We start from the raw sequence: 20,166 nt of genomic DNA, 5'->3' as shown, positions 1-20,166 counted from the left end.
ACTTTTTAAACGTTTGGGAGAATGCATTAAACAAAATGGACCAAGACTTGCACAATGCATTGGTGGTGGTGGTGGTGGTGATGGCGTGAGTGGTGTTACAAAATGTCCCCAAACCATTCTTTTATTCCAATTTTCCTTTTTGTCATTTGTATTCACTGTGTCACCACTATTTTCATTCAGATATATTTATAGCCATTTATATATAGATATCTATATATTTTTATACAATTAAAAACACCATAGAGATGACAGACTATTTGGTTTTTCTTTTTTTTTTTTTTCCTAAGTAGAAGGTCCTCATTTTAATAAATGCATATAAATAATTTATCTTTTGTTTTCTTCGTTGAGTTTATAGACTGTCACTCTGTTAAAAAAAGAAAAAAAAAAAAAAGAAATACTATGTCAAGCCTTCAGAGTGTTACTATCCCATAGGCTTCCATTCACTGATTTTGACATAACACTGCAGCCAAGTTCTCAACATACAAGACATATGTGGAACTCCTCATTGTCTGAGCTGGGCGGAGTCCTTGTGCATGTCTCTGGGATTCAATAACTGAGTTTCTGTTGGTCCACTAGGAGCCGGGCCTCCATATCCAGTTCCATTCGCAAGAAGAATACAAACTGTCTCTTTCGCTGGGTGAGGATTGGGAAAAACGTCATCGTCATCCTGCTTTAAGTTGGTGTTAACTTTGAGCTTTCCTCGAGCCTCCTCTGGTACACGGGTGCCTTCCTTCCACTTTTCACCTGCTCGGTCACAGACAGCGTTGGCTAATGGGTTGTCTGCTCTAACCCCTGTACCCCCTTGACGTGGTGGTTCTCTCTGGGCTATTGCATCTGCAGAAGTCGTCTGCATACACGAGGTCTCGTCTTGATGAGAGTGGACGGAAGGGATGATTGGGATCCGATACGGCGCAAGGGATCTCTTTCCTGGCGGGCTGGAGCAAAGGTTCCTAGGGGTCATGCACGGTTGAGACAGTGCCATACCTTGGAAAATATTCCGGTGCGGGGTGTAATCAGGCTTTATCATATTCCTACAGAGACAAAGAAAATCAAAAGAATGGAAAGGGTATTAATAATAGATTGTAATGTGGGAAGACAAAACGATGCACATCCATCAATCGCGAAACAGTGAATCATTCAGGGGTGTAAATGAAAGAGTTGAAATCCGAGGGACTAAATTACTACCTTCAATGTTGCATCAACAAAGGTAAACACCCTCTCGAATGTGACAAACTGAGTGATGAGGCTTTTCCAGAATGAACAAACGCTCGAGAGACCACTTGGCTTCTAGTGCATAATTATGACATTTGTTCAGTACCCATAAGACGCCCAGAAATTTGCATTCTTTCAGAGCTAAATGACAAAACATGACTCGGAGCTTGTTGTGTCTCCTTGAGATGTTCTCGCAAATTGATCTGCAGGGATTTTATATGTACAGCATTTCCATGGTTGATGGAAGGAGAAGAGGTTTGAGGCAAACGGACTCTATGTTCTGGAACAGTATCGACTCAAATCATCAGAAGTTGTCTGCATTATTGTGTTATTTGCTTCTGATCTCTCAGTATGAAATCATAATCCATAACAAAAAAAAAACACATATCAGTTAATATTTGACCCATCTCCTGGTATTTCATTCACATGAAAAAGATGTAAAATTCCCATCAAGGGCGCTCAAACCCTGTAAGGGATGATACTCGAAAAGACAATGGACCTATTCGAAAACATTTGTTAAATGTGAATTAATGGTTTATGCTTAATGTGCAATATCAAAAACCCTACAAATAATGTTTTATTTCAGAAATTACTGATATATTTTCATATCTGGCTCTGGATACCAGTCTTACTATTGTAGCTCTACAACACTATTATATTTGCTAAAGCCTGCTTAGCATTTTTTAGTCTTTTTCATGGTCCATTTACTCTTTAAATATAGATATTTTCTTCCAGGCGACTTTCCCAGACTGTTTTGACGAGTTCTGTCATAAAATCCAGCCCTCCATTTCCGATGAGTTTTATTAGCGGAGTTATAAGCAACCTTGGTGTTATATGATGGATAGCCAGAGGGAAATAGCTGTATATGTGATATTTTGCTGCCAAATAAATAAATAAATAAATAAATGAATAAAAATCAAATGATACTCTTTTTTTTTTTAAACCACCCAAACTTCACCTAACAATGAATATATATTTTGTAGTCTGTTCCTTTTTTGTCAATAAAGACTCAAGGACTCTGGCAGGATGAGTAGAATCTTATAGGTTGAGAATAAATGAGCTGCCTTAAAGATAAGGGATTAAAGTCATCCTTGGTGAAGTATAACAAAGTTTTATCTCGTTTTAATGATTTACTACTTTGTATAACAAAGTTTCATCTCATTTTAATGATTCACCACAAGTAATCTCCTACTCAGCTTGTCACTCCAGATGTCCTCTCTCCGTCTCACCTGCTGAGGAAGGAAAGGGTTCGAAGGTGAAGGATATGACATGCACTGCAACTGAGATGGACTTGTGATGCGCTTGTCTGTTATAAAGACTCACAATGTACATTACAGTACTGTAACTATAATCTTATCTTTTAGTTTTAGGTAAATCCTAAATAATGCAGTGGAATAAGGAGGGCAACTACTGTAGTGAGGATGATCACAAAGGATAGGTTTAATGTTTTGTAAAGACATTCTCTAATATAAAGATTAGCCAGTTTTGTTTTATTTATTTATTTATTTATTTATTTATTTATTTAAATACAAAACTCAATAACATACAAAATTAAATAGTGGGGTTGGTTGTTTTGAATTTGTTTACAAATTTTATGTAATTTTAATAACTTTTATTTAACTTGTAATTTAACTAATATAAATTATATTTAAATAAATATAAATAAATGTAACAAATTATAAACTTATGAAAGAATACTACTAATAATGTAAAATTATTCCAAAAATATTTTCAAAGATTAAAAAAATAAAATGTAACATTTTCTTTAGATTTTATATACTGTAGACACCGTTTCCTAGTTAAATATCAAGTAAATACTGAATCATTCACTCATACTCTATCCTGCTTTATCCAGCGTAAGGTCAAAGGAAATATATCTCAGGGGACCCCGGTCATTACACGAGGAACAGTCCAATGCATTGTAGGGGACAAGCACATACATGCACACACACACACAAACACTACAGGCAATTTGAAAATGCCAATTAAATTTGAGGGGGGAATTTGAACCCTCAACCCCAGGGGTGCAGAAGAAACAGGGCTAGACACTACTCCACCATTTATAATAATAATAATAATAATAATGATAATAATAATAATAAAAATAAAATTAATTATTAATAAAATAATAATAATAATAATAATAATAATAATAATAATACTTAAATAAATTAATAATAATAATAAAAAATTAATTTGTCACATGTTGTGATTAAATAAATTCAGTAAATTATATTTTTTCTCTTATACAAAAAGTTTCTAACACACTCAATTATCATAAGAATACAGAACTCAACTGCTTTCCAGATAAATTTTTTTATGTCAATTACAGCAAGATATTTTGACAGATAAAGAACATGACTGGCCATATTTTTCTCTCTCTTTTTTTTTACCATATGCAAAACAGTCTAAATCGCTCCCTCTCTTTCTCCTCTCTCTCTCTCTCTCTCTCTGTTTTTTCTTCACCATCCCAGCTTGTCTCCATGGAAACAGGCTTTTTCTTTGGCCGAGTGTTATTTTCGGGCAGGTTTGATGATTTCGCAGGGACCAGAACTAGAAATAGGTCAGCGCATACACACTGCTTTGACCAGTGGTGTATGATCCGGTGGTCAAACGGTCGTCGCGGTACACGGACGAGTGCATATTACCTAGAGTAAACTACAGAGAACCAGTTACATTACTGCTGCAATAAAAAGATCTAGTTTGCTGTACACAGTGGCACATGTAGGCTAATAAATACCCAAACACATTCATCCAGTCACGCTTCAGAGCTTTAATAAAAACAGACCCTATGGCACAAAGTAACCATGCTGACCCATGTACTACCAGTCCAATATACTGTAGAGAAGAACAACATAAAGAACAACCAGTATATACAACCACTTTATAAAACACAGAATACCTGTTGTAGACTTTCTTGTGATTTAAAATTTAGCTAGAAAAATCTATAGCCATTACTCTTTTTCATTCAGGGAACAACAAGACTTATGCACAGTGAAATTCCCAGTTGATTTAACACGTGTGAAGTTTATTTGAGTCAAACTGGATTCATATAAACACTGATTTGTGGTAATTCAACAGGGGAATTTGCTATGGGGTAAGACAACACCATTCTGGCTCCATCACAAATTCCACCTACAGTATATTTGATAATCCACCTCCAGCCCAAATTCAGCGTTCACGTAAATACTTAACATCACCCTCATGGCCAACTTCACCGCTAATTTAAAGAATTTTTTTTGCATCACCTACATTCTAAATTCTACCTCCAGGCAAAATTAAAATTTAAGCCTAAAGTCCACTTACAGTATATACAGTACCGAACTTCAGTTCTGTTACAAACATCACATTCATTACAAATTCCACCTGTAATCTAAATACCATTACTAACAAACTAAAACTCCACTTTAGCTCAACCTGAGCCTAAACTCTACCTAGAGCAGAACCTTTACCGACAGTATAAATTTAGTTAGTTAAACTGAAGTCCAGCCTGAATTTAACTGTCCCATATGTATGTACCGTACCAAAACTTTAATCTAGCTATAAATGAAACTCCACCTCCAAACTAAACATCATTTATGTTCTAAACTCCAACTCTGGATTAAACTGGAATTCAACTTTATTAAACCTCTATCAAAAGTTCCACATATACAGTAAGTGTAGTATAACTGTAAGTGGAAGTATAAAGTCCATCTCAAGAAGAACCTCTATCTTCAGGCTAAACTTCACCCTGGGCAGAACCTTCATCTCCAGAACTAACCTCCTCCATCTCCCATCTAAATGAAACCCTGAGTTTACCTACAGTATATACTAAATTTATTATTTTTTTTTTTTTATCAGAAATGTCACTTGCATCATAAACCACCTTTAATCAAAGCTTTAAATACTCAATGCCATTCTCTAGTCAACTGCGCTGTACCTCCACCATAACCCTACCACAATCTGACCTTCACCTTAACCAGATGCGTCTGAACTCCACCTATTTCAAACACATGTACCCTAAATATTACAGAGTAATTTGATGACTTGCCATGTTTTCATGACAGTCCAACTTATTCTTCATGAGACGGCTTACACTCACACTCTTGCCGTTGTTACGTCCCTCTCAGGTCCTTCCGTTTCCTGCAGGTGCTGGTAGGCGGGTCCAGAATCCTTGGAGCCTACAATGGGATTGAGTCTTCCTCCGGTTATGGGTGGAGTCCTGCGTGCTGACAGGCGAAGCGTTGACCGGTTCTTTTGATCAGTGTTGCATGTGACTGAGCTGCTCCTGTGAACAGCACAGAATTCATGTATTTATAACTCACTAACTGCTTTGAAAAGATTTTTCAAATAGATGATATCGCTAATAAGCAGACCGTGGACATTAATATACATAGCATCTTAGCTCTAGTTATAGTTCTATAACACATATCAGGGATCTGTTTTACCCTCAGTGAGTTTGTCTCTCTTTTCCTCCTGGTGTTTTCAAGAAGTTGTTAATGATTAGTAGACACACACTGTAGAAATGGCTAAAAATATGAAGAACCTTTTAACATAAAAAGTCCACTGATGAAAACACTCCATGTTACAAATAAAAGCTTTTTCTTGATATTTTGTCTATTTGAATAAAAGCCTGGTGTTGGAATTGTGCGATGTTCTGTTCCAGCCCTAATTAAAACCAAATGTAGGAGATAATCTGTTTTAAAAAATGGTGAAAATGTCTTTAAAATTACTCGGAGAAACACTGGACAAAAATAGCATACATGTGCTGGATGTGCTGTTCAATCAACATTGGAACGACATGGACACGTGATAAAGCGTAGTGTAGCATAGCTTAACTGTGATACAGCATGTTTTTCTTTATTTTATACAACAACCAATTTACTAACAGTTGAATTTTTTACTCATTAAAAACATCACATCATAATTTGTTATCCATTTAAAGTTACGGTTAATGTTGTGGAACAACTGCAGAACATCCGGCCCGTACCCGCTTCATTTAAAAAACAAAACAAAAGCTTGGCCTGCGAAAAATAAAAGCTCTAAGCATAAACACTTCTGTTCAGAAGACGTTTTTGCATGCCGAAACTTACTTAAAGTTAATGCTTTAGTGATGACTCCAATGCAAGTTCTTGATCAGATTCTTGTATTAATGTGTGATTTGTACAGTAGATGCACTATTGTCTGAGCTGCTTTTCTAGGAACACCTACACAGAAACACCTCTTAACCGATTATAATCAAGAATTCTGATTCTGAAATACTAAGATCTAAAATAAAAACCAGAGCATTACTATAAACAATTCTTCTCCTCTGCATTACTTTAAGTGTATAATACTCAGCAAACAGATTACATTTTACATTTTGTGCTGTTCAATAATAAACCAGAGTGCTGCGTGTTTGGATATTACAGTATGTGAAAGCAATAGGGGGCAACAATAAATGAAGTGTGATAATTGACTGACAACCTCAGCTGTTAGTCACAACAAACACAGTGTGTATGATAAATTCTGGCGAATTACTGTAACCCTCTAGGTTCTCTGTTGAGAAAATTAAAAAAAACTTTTCCCTTTTGCAATGTAACAAGCAAACTGTTCAAACAAAACCAAAAAAGCTGAACCCTCCAAAGAATAAACAGCGACCATCTAAGATTTCAGCATAACCACCTAAAATCACAGCCTGAACCACCCTCAAAGTCAATTGGACAGACCTTCACTAGCTTGAACACCGCAACAACCATCTACACTGAAAAAAATATCCAGCCTGATTTACTTAAAAAAATTAAGGTAACTTTTTGCATCAGATAATTATGTAGTTCAAGCAAGACTATTCTTAGTATTTACTACTTACATTTCTTTATGTAACAAATATTTTTTGCTAGTAAAGTCTACTTAATTTTTTCTAGTAAAGTCTATTTAATTTCACAAGTAAACCCTACTTAATTTAATAATTTCCCTAGTCATTCTTTTGTGTCCATGCTACTTAACTTTAAGAGTTTCAAATATGTATTTTTAATTGAAATTTAACTATTTTTTTAAGTTTCCACATTACTTGGAGTGGGGCCTACTTTGTTTTATTTTTAAATGTCCTAGTCTCATTTTAAAGTTATATATACTCACATTATCTAGTTAGGCATTTCTTATATGTTATAGTTAAAATACTAGTTGTGTAATTTTGTACTTTGAAATGCAACTTCATCCAGCACAAAACTTGAAGTAAGAACCACCCTAAAAAATACTGGGTAAATATTGCTGGGTTAATTTAACCCAGCAAAATTGGTTATTTGTTTAACCCAGCAAGATGGGTTAAATATTCAACCTAAATGCTAAGTCACATTTAACTATAATGCTGGGTTAATTTTACCCAGCAAAATGGGTTATTTGTTTATAGTGAATCAGTAAAAAAAAAAAAAAATGAATAAAAAAAATGTCTATTAAACAGTTAAAATACTTTGATATACTGGTCTATTACAAAAAAACTTCCAAGTTTTGCAAACCATACATATATGCAATAAACATCATACTATTAAATGTTCCTAGAAAAAATATTTATTTTTCAAAAGCACAAGAACAGATAATCAACAGCAACATCATTACCATACTATTACTCACAAGGGCAGAATGGAGCAATAACACAAATAGGCTGAGGCAGCTTCTACAAAGCAGGATCTCTGTGACTCCAAATATCTTTTTTGCAGAACAAAACTATCCAGCCCTGGTCTCATTTTAACATACAAACACTGTCTATGACTTTTCAAGTAGGCCTCGCTATTTCATAGCAACATTACAAAAAGTCCTATACAGGAGCACACTCATTTGGATAGTTAATGGCAAAAATATAAAATGCCTTTAAGCACACATCAACCGCCCCAAGTAGTGTGCATTGCTCCAGAGCCTGTCCCACCAGAATGTCGAATGCCTAAGAGCAGCGCTGGTCTTTTTCTCCCAATGTCAGGATGTAGGGGTACGGCCTTGACCCTTCAGCCTGCTGGAGGTATTCCACCATGTTGGTTCCAACCTTAGGAAGAAAAAAAAAAAGAAAGAAAGTAAACAATTTTGTTGAATAGCAAGGATTAAACTGAATAAAACTATTAATTTAGTGTGTAATAGGATTGATACTAAATAAAAAATGACAAAGCTGTCCAATAAGATAAGGTATAGGTAACCTGAAACAAAAACATGGAGACAGCTACTACCAAAAATAAAACAGCAAAATAAGCATGGCTTTTAGGATAAAGTCTTTTTATATGTCAGACTAGTTGATCTTGTGGTCTGCGTTGATTTTAAGCTAATTACCGAAAAAAATGTCATGGCTGGGGTCATACTGGCACAGTCACCCAAATATTAATACTTTCATCTAGTAGTTACCTGTTCAGCTGTGGTACTTTTTCCTGTAGTTGGCGCGTTGACTAGTTAATTTAGCCTGAGTCACAGGCAACTTTGGTTAAAGAGGGCTACCTGGTTAGCTTACATGCAATTACTGGTGATACATTTGCATACTTATCAAAGGGGGAAAGGTGTAAAATATTGTTATACCTCAGGAGAAATTTGACCGCGGAGTAAATTACTAACTAGTGAAAAACGGGAGGTTAGCAGGTGTGTATATTTGTGAGAGGGTCAGTGTTTTGTAACACCCCAGCATTTTATTCTTACAAGCAGTGAAATTAATAAAGTTCTAATCTTAATGTGTTTGCTAACGCTAGTAACCTAACTAAATGCCTGCGTCATGCTAGCACTACAGTTAACGGTTTAGCGTTCATTCATCACTTCAGCATCTTCGTCACTCGGCAAACATTCTACAGAGAAAGATAAAAAGCTCAGACATCTTATCCGTTTCTTTCACACACAGCTGGGGTTCTTTGGCTAACTATAGCAGCTATTGTCAGCTAAATTATCTTACCTCAGACCAGCCTGAAAGTTTAAGTGTAACCGTAACACGGTAACAGTAATAAATCTCACATATAGTTATAAATTTTCAGTCATATGTGACTTAGGTGAGTGAACATGTGTATACAGACCTTGTATTTAACGCCATTTCCCCTTAAATGCCCGAGGAGGATGAACCGTCATCAGCGGTGTGGGAGCTGAAGAGAGACACGAAGCTCTGACTGACAGCCGCTGAATCAACTGGTGAACTTTGGGGGGGACCTACTTCAACCCAGCAGCTGGGTTACACAAAAACTACCCAACTCTCTGTAAATAACCCAGAAAAATTACCCAAGAGCGGCAACCCAGCGTTTGGGTAGAAAAAACAACCCGTTAAAAATTTACACACGAGGTGAACATAATGCTCCAAAGAGTTGTTTCCTACCGCAATAAGGCTTTGGTACACTAATTTAATACGGGGTTTCCCATGCTTTTTCCATGGGGAGGCAGTTTTATTTAAACAGAGTAAAATTAACAAGATTATTGCTTGTTGTGTGTGTTCACTTAAAAAGATTGTCAGGGATTACGTAAAAAATATATGTTAAGGAAAAAATGCACATTGTCTTGTATTCTTAACAAATGCAGATTAAGTTCTAACTTAGATATATTTATGTAAACGTACAAACTTGATTATTTATTGTTGAATACACAGATTTAATTATGCTACATTTACAACATCTCAGATTCATTTTTTTCAGTGTAAGGTTCCAGAATGATCACCTAGAAGACTCTCATAACCAGCTGGAAAACCATATCAACCATCTCAGATTCCGAAGTAACCAAGTATAAGACCCCATCAATCAGGTGAACTGCCTCAGAAACCATCTAAGATTCTAAAGTAATCACCTGGGGTATTTATAAAACCCTCAAAACCAGCTGTGGCACCTTCACGACCAGAAAGCACACCATAACAACCATCTAAGGACCCAGAGAAGACCCTCACAACCACAGCAACCATCAAATATTTTAGTTTAGTCACCTGGAAAAACCCTCATAAGTAGCTAAAACAATCCTCTTAGATTCTACAGTAACCATCTGGATCCCCGTTAATATCAATAAAAAGACCATAGCAACCATCTAAGATTTCAGTGTAACCACCGGAAAGACATCACAGTCTTAAAACAATATAGCAAGCATATTTCATTCTGAAATAAGCACTTGGAGACACTCACAGCCAAGGTGGAACTCCAGAACAACCATCAAGATTACAAAGTGACCAACAGGAAGATCCTTAACACTAGTGAAAACACCATAGGAAGCATCTAAATTTCCAGAGTAACTGAAATACATGCAAGCGAGGTTACATACAATCAGGCATGAGATTCGCAAAAAGCTGCACATTAGCTCAGGCCTAATAAGGCAAATGTCTAACAATGGCTTTCATTAGACTTGTGGCCCTGAGGCATGAAAATCCAAATCATGAGGAAAAAAAGAACAAAATAAACGTGAAGTAAATTGATAGAAACTTCACTGAATTGTTTAATTTCAACAAAGCAAACTATTACACAAAGCTGACTGGGACACAGCCAGATAGATAGCGAGGTCAATCTTACTCCATAAACATCACAGCAGGAGCTTTGTGTGGAACAACGTAATCAAACGTAGGATTTTAACTCGGTAACAGTCGGTTAAACGAGGTGGCATGTGGTCGGAGTCCGATTTATTTCGATCTGTCTCGATTTGTCGCTCCTCCACTGTGCGTAGCAACAGAAGCCCGCATTTAACATGTTTATCACCAATTACAATTACTATCATTCTTTTTACTGTTCAATAAAATTCCAATTACAACCAGCTACGCTGCCACAGAGTTAATATCATTTCACCGGGTGTAATTTCTACACATTACAGCGAGTTTGCGTCTCGTGCCCGTCTTCATGGCATGTCATTACGATAGCCATTATCATCATGAGGGTGTCTAGAAGGCCATAGGCCTGCCAGTGATAAACAAGCCCAGACATTTTCACTGAGGTGAGCGCAATACGTCCACTTGATGCTCGCTGCTCACAGCCAGTAATGGCAATGATGCACATTTTTTAGCATTTTCTTATGAATTTGCATATATTATATACCTATTAGCCTTTACGTGAGAATATCAGCTTTGCAATTTTCAAAGGTTGTCTGATCATAAAGAGTTTTTAGCATTAGTCTGTTCTGACAAATATAATTTTTCGCTGGCTACCATGCTAGTTTGTTACTGTACGTAATGCAAATGAGCTAATATATGTTTCTTTTACTACTACTACTAATAATAATAAGACAGTGGTACATATGCATACAAATTTAACTTGTTCCAGAGGCGAGTTCTTAAGGTGAAACTTTGTATAGGTAATATTAATCGGAATACTAATATTCCTTACAAAATACAAATATTACCAATCTCCAACACTATAATGATATTTTTGCATTTAAGAACAATCAAAACATTTAAAAATAACATGTAAATTAAGTAAAATATGTAATAAATAGACATTAAACCTTAACCTTCATTTATGATTCCTCTGGACACCGGCAGATTAAAAACCAAACTGAAAGTAACTCCCTTTTTTCTTGCTACCATTCTTAATAACGTTCTTGGGACCCATGGTGCTACCAAATTTGCAGAAAATGCAAAATAAAAATATATATGTAAACTGTAAACTTTGTTTGGCTTTCCACTGATGCAAACAAGCTTTGAAAGGCCCCCCGGATGTTCCTCCAACTTAGCAGGCGTTCCGTTCATCTTGTATGCCGAGGAAAATTCCTTGCAAAATTTCAGTTCTTATGGTGAAAATTCTTTGCCAGGGTACCACTGTATATTCTCTTGAGACCTGAATTTCTCACTTGAGACCAACATGACATTCCTTATATGAAGCAGTTTGCTAATATATCTTAAACAAGGAAATATTGGCTAGCTACCTGATAAGACAAAAACTGAATGTATATAATATATGATGAGCTCAGAGCTAAGATGCTACATAGAAACTAGCACATTAACAAGCCAAGCAGCTAGACAAGCCCTTTAGCCATTTTAGCTAGCCATTGTTCCATCAAGCACAGAAACAATCACCTAAATAAAAATCATTCTTTTAAAAACAGTTTGTTTAAAAAGGTTTCTTGTCATATCCAGCAGTTTGTTCTGTCTGGCCTAAAAACAACTCTAACAGGACGCAGGAGATGAATAACTCATTACCTGTGATTTCGGGTTGTTGTCAAACCCCTGGTGTAAGAAGAAGCCATCGCAGAACTCTGGGGAAAACCGGATTGGTGGACGGTGCTTCCGTGTAGCGGAGATCTTGTGCTTTTGCAATACTGCAGAATGGAAAGATAAAAGAGTGAAATAAAGTGTTGTTTTTAACAAGCATGACAAGTTTAAAAGGCAAACATTTTACTGAAAGATTTGGATAGGCGGCAGCTTCATACAGGGTTGTTTTCAAGCAGCTAAGTGATCACGCACTTAGTTTCATTATGAATTGATGAATATATTTTAGAGCTTTTGCGTGACACGTCCTTTCGTTTCTGCTCAAAGATGATAAAATTGCCTACAAAAAAAAAAAAAAAAAAAAAAAACGTTCTTGGTGAATTCTGATGGTGCCCAGGTTACTTATAAGCCATAATCATCAGTAAACTGCTGACTGATTAGCACTGCAGCACAACTGAACACTGCACTAAATCCTGATTAGATATCACACTTTAAAAATCCTCCCTTAAAAACAAGCCTGTATCTGTTCAATGCAGAAAGCAGAGAATAATCTGACTGTCGCTGTGGCACTTAATCTCCACCAAGCAACAAGGATGAGATTGAAAGGAAGTGAGGAAGGGAGGAACTGACGCGTGAACAGGGGGCTACGGCAGGGCGTTAGCGTCACTGTAATTGGATAATGTAGCCCACTGCGGTTTCATATTGTTTATCAGGTTGTTGAAATATGTAGCACACAGATAGGATTATGCTAATACACTCGGAAATTTTGTGGAGAACTGGTAAAAGAGAGCGCTCGCGCCGATTCTAACCAAACATGTGTGAGTGATGGGAAATAGATCTTGTCACAGCTTTTGACAAATCACAGACTGCGTTCAGAGAAAAAATGGCCATGGGGGTGTAGTTATGATATCACACAGGTGCATTTTCGTCACTGAGGTCACAAAGCGAGACGCACATATTAAACACGTATTTCTCTTGATATTGATCAAGCTTTGAAAAAGCCATCAACTGGTGAAACACCACACGCACACAATGCCTTCAACACCTCTGCGTCTCTATCATTAATCATGTGATTACCTGTACACACAGTTTCTCATAATTATAAAAAAAAAAAAAAAACATAATATGCAAAATGATGGATTATTACTGAGTGTGTGAGCTTTATGTTAATTCCCAATCCATTCCTGCAGCGCTGATCGGTCTCCCTGACATCGGCGGGTCTCCTGACAGTTCATCTGTTTGCTAAAACCATCCATGAGTCACTGGGCTTTGACTGATAGAACAAATACACCTGTAATTTGACTAAGTTATAACGCAAGTATGCTTATACGGGACGGGTGTGTCAGTGGAAATCTAACGGGAAGGCGATAAATGGGAACAAAGCATTCCGTCGGAAACGCCTGCTTTCACAGAGCTGCTCTCGGGGGCATACGATGACGAGGACGAGGCAATCTGAAACAATCTGGTGACGGGGATTGACACAGATGGTATCACAAACACAATCTAACATGTCAGGATGGAAAATATAATGCTAGCAGCTAAAGCAAACTGCTCAAACTTTCTCTTTTTCTGGCATTGGGGGTGAATAAAGTGTATTTTATAAGGAGTAAATCTTAACCTTTTAAGATTAATAAAAACAGTTTTAGCGCTGTGGTTTAGGGGGAAAAATGCTCTAATTAAAAATGAAATAAAATGAAATAATTCCACCAACATTAAACTCTCAACAGCCAAATGGTTGCGGATAGCTTCTCATCACGCTCTCATATCCTTGTTGAAAATCCCATTTCAGGTTCATTTCAAATGTTTGATGTTATTATGTGTGCCACTGTTCTGGGAAGACTTTCCACCAGATTTTGGTGCTACAAGAGCATTAGTAAGGTCAGGATGTTGAGGAGGCTCCGGTTCCAGTTTATCCCAGTGATGTTCAGTGGGAGTGACGGGAGTGACTGTGCAGGAGACTCGAGTTCTTCCACTTTAATCAACTTCAACCCACCATGCCTTCATGAAGCTGGCCTTTGGCACCTTGTAATGTTACAGCATACAGAGTCGTTCTATAGTTCTCTAGTATACTGTACAGTGTATAGAGATAATGAACAAACAAACAAAAATAAATTAATTAATCCAAAATGTTTTTTTTTTCTTTAAAACTTGCAGCCTTTCACAATTCAATATACAACTTATTACGTTATCATTACATTTTACTATGTACAGTACATACTATCACCACTTACTGGTCTGGCATGGGAACCATCATGTGAATCATCATGGTTTGACCTGATATTTCAAAAATCTATTTATGATACATTATATTTATGAAATTAATTCATTTTCAGAAATCCTAGAAATAATTTTCTAGGATCAACTGCTCTACTTCATCTGTCATATTTAACTGGTCATTGTGGTTGATATGGGGAGGAAAAAAAAAGACAAAACACTTACACTGTGCAGCTGGAGGCCGGGGTGAGCTTTGCACGGTTGGCTGACACTGTAGTTTTTCAGGCCTCGGCTTTCTTTCAGATGCGCCTGGAGCTTTTCCCTGCGTCTCCTATAGGGGGCAGCGCACAAATTATGAGACTTTAAGATAACACAGGTGCACATTTACCCCTATCCAAAACCACAAATATATATAAAGACATAAAGTCACGCTTCACAAATAATGACACTCTGTGGCTTTCTTCCCGCACATTAAACTCATCATTGAACAGCGATGGCACTCCTTTAAGGTTTTTAGCATCATCAGGATGCTCAGTCAGTCATGTCATTATATTAGATGCTTTATTGAAATCGCACGGCTGTTCTTCTCGCCGTTCTGCTCCATAAGACATGACTGACAGCTGCACTTTATTCCTGCTACGCTTGCCCAGAAGCAGGAGGAGACATTGACTGCCTCTAGCACGGCTCTGCGCTTTCGGTTAGAAAATAGAAAGAAAAAAAAAAAGAGAGAGAAAGAGAGATTTAAATGCAGATTTGAAAAAAGAGCTATAATATTTACCTGCAAGCTCAGTTGACCTTAAGGAAGGCAAAAAATAATAAAACCCATTTTATGTGATTGTATGTGTTTTTTAACCTATTACAAACATTATATACGGCGATGACTGACCTAATAGTCTGAAGTGAGCCTGTAATTCACATCGCGGCATCTTGCTAATGCTAGCCCTGGTGCGTCTTATTTACTTTAAAAAAAGTTTTGCGAATTAATATTCGTGAGAAACATTATGTAATTTTTAACAGCACCCAAGATTTATTTTATAATGTTTTTTTTAGATGTTTTTGCTTTTTTTTTTTGCACATTTGGTCATGTTGTGCTCAAGAAAAGATAACTGAAGCCTAGTAAGGAATAAAAGCTTGTGACACACTAGCCATGCCAAAATCATGATTAGTGTTCAATACAGCAGAAAATACAAAAAACATTTATAATATGAAATGCAAAATTTTATAATACAAAATTGACAAAATGTTTTTTCTTTAAGCAGTCTGTGTTAAAACCCACCACGTTTTTCTTAAGGCTAACTTCTTATATTACATGATTAGCACAGTTTGCTCATTATTGTGCTTCTCTTTTGGTCAATTGCTAATTAGTCGCCTCAGGTGTGTAATTACTGACTTACTGGGAATATATTCAGGTTGTATTTAGTTTGGTGTTCTGTGTACTTTTAGTTTTCCATCCAGATTCATTAATTCCAACCCGTGGATAAGCAATGATTGAATTTTTTTTAAATCTAGTTAGCACATTTTTGCCAAGCACAAATCATTTATATATATATATATATATATATATATATATATATATATATATATATAATTAATATATAAATTGTGAGTTAGGATCACTGTGATATACCAAAAATTCAATATCCATTCGATATCAATATCTACTTTGCTTAAGTTTTCTGTCCCGAATTATTTGGATAAAAAAAAAAAAAAACAGCCATTTTGTCTATCCAGTTAGTTCTGTTCTGTCTGTTTTGCCCAGGACTATGCGTCTCTCTTGCTCAAATGCTAATAGCCCCCTCGAGTGACTGGGTTCATCCTTTTGTTTTCTGTTGTTAGATTTGAAACAGTGTCATCAAGTGATTTGGGGTTTTATCCTGACGTGGGAATTGTGTGCGTGGCTTACTGTGATGTGCTGAGTGTCTCATGGTTTAACATTCGATATGTGTAAAGTGAGAATTGTTTCAGTGAAAGGACAGGAAAGGAAAACATCAGTGCCAAGTGAATTTAATAATACAGTAGTTTAAAATGTCATTAATGAGGGTCAACATCATCATAACATGCCTATAGCATGAACATTTTAAAGGCTCTTCTTCGCTCACCAAATTAAGCCACAACACACAACAAGGTCCTTACAATAATATAGAAAAATCAAAATATACACATGGATTGATTTGTGTAAGCAACGGACCAACATATTAGGCGGAAATGACATGTTTTGCTGTTCAGTCAAACTCCGATCAGATCTCACTGCCTATAACGTCTAGCATTTTTTATACCATGAATACAGATGGCTGGACTAATAATAATAATAATAATAATAATAATAATAATAATAATAACAATAATATTAATAATAATAATAATAATAATAATAGGCCTGGAGTTGGGTTAAAAGCTATCCAGCACATGATTAAAACCTGTAAGATAGTGCTGAACTGTAGACTGTGCAAAGAAATAAAATAAATAATGCTTGGGAAAATGGGAAAAGGTCAGACTGACTCTATTCCAAAGTGATGGGTACATCAGGGTATGGAGGGGAGGACATAAAACAATGAATCCATCAGACATAGTGTCCACTGCACAGGCCTCTGGAGGCAGCGTTATGATCTGGGGTTGTTTTAGTTGATCAGGTCTAGGCTCAGCAACGTTATGTGGCAAAAAGTGAAGTTGGCTGATGACCTGAATGTACTGAATAACCAGAGTTTTTCTTCCCTGTGGAACGGCCATATTCCAGGATTCAGATTGTAAAAGAGTGGTTGTCGGAGCATAGGGAATCATTTTTACACACAAAATGGCAACTGCATTGTGTGTGGTTGAAGGTGATGGAATGAAAGTAGTAGTTAGTGCAGGGTATATTTTACCAAAACAGCTTCATATCTTTGCCTATGCTTTATTTCCGCGAAGAACATGATGCATAAAGAGCCAGATTAAGAAACCTGGTGGTGAAAAACATAAGCTTTAAGATGTGTAAAACACCTTATACAGTAAATGCCGTGATCTGATCGAGTTGTTGGATCGCAGAACAGACATGTGCTTTCGTTTATTAACATATTATTTTCCCCCAAAAAAATTCTATCTAAGCCTTTAAACACAATTCCTCTTTTTTTTCTCTATTATACTGTATAAAGTAGAATATGTAAACAGATCTTTCCCTGGCTCCCCGACACACATCAAATATATTGATAATACCTATGAGAAGTCACTCATGCAGAGCAAACAAGTTTCTATTGTAAAAGTAAACTACTATTTTGATTTTATCACTGATGCAGAAGAAATAAATATATAAGATATACTATAAGATTAATATACTCTCACTCACTCATCTTCTATACCGCTTTATTCAGGGTCGCAGGGACCTGGAACCTATTCCATGAGACTTAGGGCACAAGGGAGGGTACACTCTGGACGGGGTGCCAATCCGTCGCAGGGCACACACACTCATGCACACACTACGGGCGATTTTTGAAATGCCAATTAGCCTAATCTGCATGTCTTTGGACCGTAGGAGGAAACCGGAGCACCCGGGGGGAACCCACCAAGCATTGGGAGAACACGCAAACTCCATGCACACAGAGACGGGAATCAAGCCTGGTCGGGAATCGAACCTGGGCTCTAGAAGTGCAAGGCACAGTGTCAACCGTCACAGTATGATATTTTTTTTAAAAACAGCTCTAGTCATGAGATTACACAGAGTAAAAGATTATTTAATACACACACACAAACACACGCACACACCTTGCACCTTTGAGCTACTTTTTATTCCATCCCCATCCTTCCTCCTAATCATGATCTTTCCGGCTTCCTTGAGACTATTCAAGCCCTCACCCAACCCCCACCCCCCCACTCCTCCCCCCCTCTTTTTTTTAGCAGCTACGCATTGTAAAGCAGCCCAATCTCTTGTGAATTCTGTGCCATACTCACTTGTTCCGGCAGTACAGAGCCATGCAGAGTGTGCCCAGAAAGCTGATCCCCATGGCAATGCATGTGATTGACAGCACTTGCCTCTTGTAAACCTCTTCACTCTCTGTTTTGGGTATAAAAGCAGAAAACAAGAAATAAAGCAACATGTCACATTCACACCAAAACACTCCATGCATATTTAAATCTGGAGAAAGGATTCATGTTTGCAAGCGTCGTGATCGTTCCGGCTTATCTCTCGGAGAAATCAGGCTGGGGACACCAGCCGTAATGGATGCGCCTCTCGCTAGGTATAGCTGCCACTGGAAAAGACTTAAGGCCTTAATGGGCACCATTACGCATGAAAAATGGCAGCTGTCTCTGATCGTATGAAGGAGTAAATTACGTTCAGGTTCGACACTATTAATAGAGAATCAATCAGATTAGGCTCAGACGCGACAGACTTTTACAAGAGAGGTACCGCAAAAACATCACGGCCACAATAGCAGGTGATGGATGCGCTTGCGTTGAAAAGCTGCTGTGACCAGAAACCTGATGGTTTCATTTACCGAGATGCCATTGTAGCTCGAAAAGAAAGGTTTGAAAGGACGGGGAAAGCTTTAATAACCATTATGTGGTCACATTACCGAGCCGTGATTCAGCTAAATTAGTGATTTAACAAAAGCTCTGTGTCTGCAGACGTGTTTTACACTATTAGGCAAAAGAAAATGTAAATCTATGTAGCAGAAAATGTCCTTTTTATACTTACTTTACCATTGAAGTTATTTTAATTTAAAAAAAATTCTGTAAATATTTCAAATATAAAATATTAATTATAAATTAATAGTTACAAATATAAACTTTTGTAATTTTGCAAATATGACTAATTATGATAACTTAATCCCATTAACCAAAGTATACAGGGATAACCAAATATATAAAAATTTACAGTACATCGATCCCTACAAGTATAAATCAAATACTAAACCATAAAAAAAAAAAAAAGAGATTAAAAATATGAATATACACTGCTTAAAAAACAGGAACACTTCCTGGATCAAGTTGTACAGTCCTTGTACTGTAAATATGAGGCTCAAAGTCAACCTGGGACTAAGTGTTCCAGTATTTTATTGAATTTATTTTGCAGAATTTTCCTAGTTTAATGGTACCTGGGGTAGTGAGTATACAGTACATTTATAAACTTTTTTTTATAGCCTGTCAAGCAATTAGGAAAAAAAAAGTTCTATGTAAGCCCATACTTGAATATTTCGCTCAACCTATAAAGGGCCAGTAGAATTTACACAATGTCACTTTTGATGATTTCAGGGAATAAGGATCATTATAAAATTAACGCAAGCCACAGGGATGCAGATTTTGCAGGTAAACAAATTGTTCATATTTCTATGTTCTAGTTGCGTAACATCTCAAAGTATTTGACTATAGCTCGGGTTGCTCACTGATGACATCATCATCATGTCACCGAAAACGCAGACAGACATTCTTGCCGGACCACTTAAGCCTTTTACAGTGTATGCAGCCATAACAGGTGGCACTGGCACGAGCGCTGGTACTACCCCTTGGCAGCATACACTTCCTGCAGACACCTCTCTTCTTAAAAGGTTTCTTACAGCCATGCTCAGACGAGGCTTCCTAAGGTACTGTTGGTTGGGGAGCACTCTTTGCTGTCACCAGGGTAACAGGTTTCTGTGCCAGGTCCTCACAGCTACTCTTTGAAGTTGCTCTTGTAATTGGCTGTGAATGTT

The 20,166-nt window shown here is 36.9% G+C and overlaps 1 protein-coding gene across 1 annotated transcript in view; it reads right to left on the bottom strand.

Moving 5' to 3' along the window:
- Nucleotides 1-305: 305 nt before the first annotated feature.
- Nucleotides 306-20,166, bottom strand: part of LOC128528537 (pro-neuregulin-3, membrane-bound isoform) — a 356,759-nt gene continuing 336,898 nt past the window's right edge. The window contains exons 5-9 of the mRNA XM_053501414.1: nt 18,428-18,530; nt 14,732-14,837; nt 12,284-12,402; nt 5,294-5,479; nt 306-1,031 (exon numbers count right to left, since the gene is read on the bottom strand). Of these exons, the coding sequence (XP_053357389.1) occupies nt 503-1,031; nt 5,294-5,479; nt 12,284-12,402; nt 14,732-14,837; nt 18,428-18,530 (1,043 nt within the window). The 3' untranslated portion in view covers nt 306-502. The remainder of the gene's footprint in view (nt 1,032-5,293; nt 5,480-12,283; nt 12,403-14,731; nt 14,838-18,427; nt 18,531-20,166) is intronic.

This window comes from Clarias gariepinus, chromosome 8 (genome assembly GCF_024256425.1).
Source record: "Clarias gariepinus isolate MV-2021 ecotype Netherlands chromosome 8, CGAR_prim_01v2, whole genome shotgun sequence".
In the NCBI taxonomy this organism is placed as follows: domain Eukaryota; kingdom Metazoa; phylum Chordata; class Actinopteri; order Siluriformes; family Clariidae; genus Clarias; species Clarias gariepinus.
This window is presented reverse-complemented; position numbering and strand designations above follow the sequence as displayed.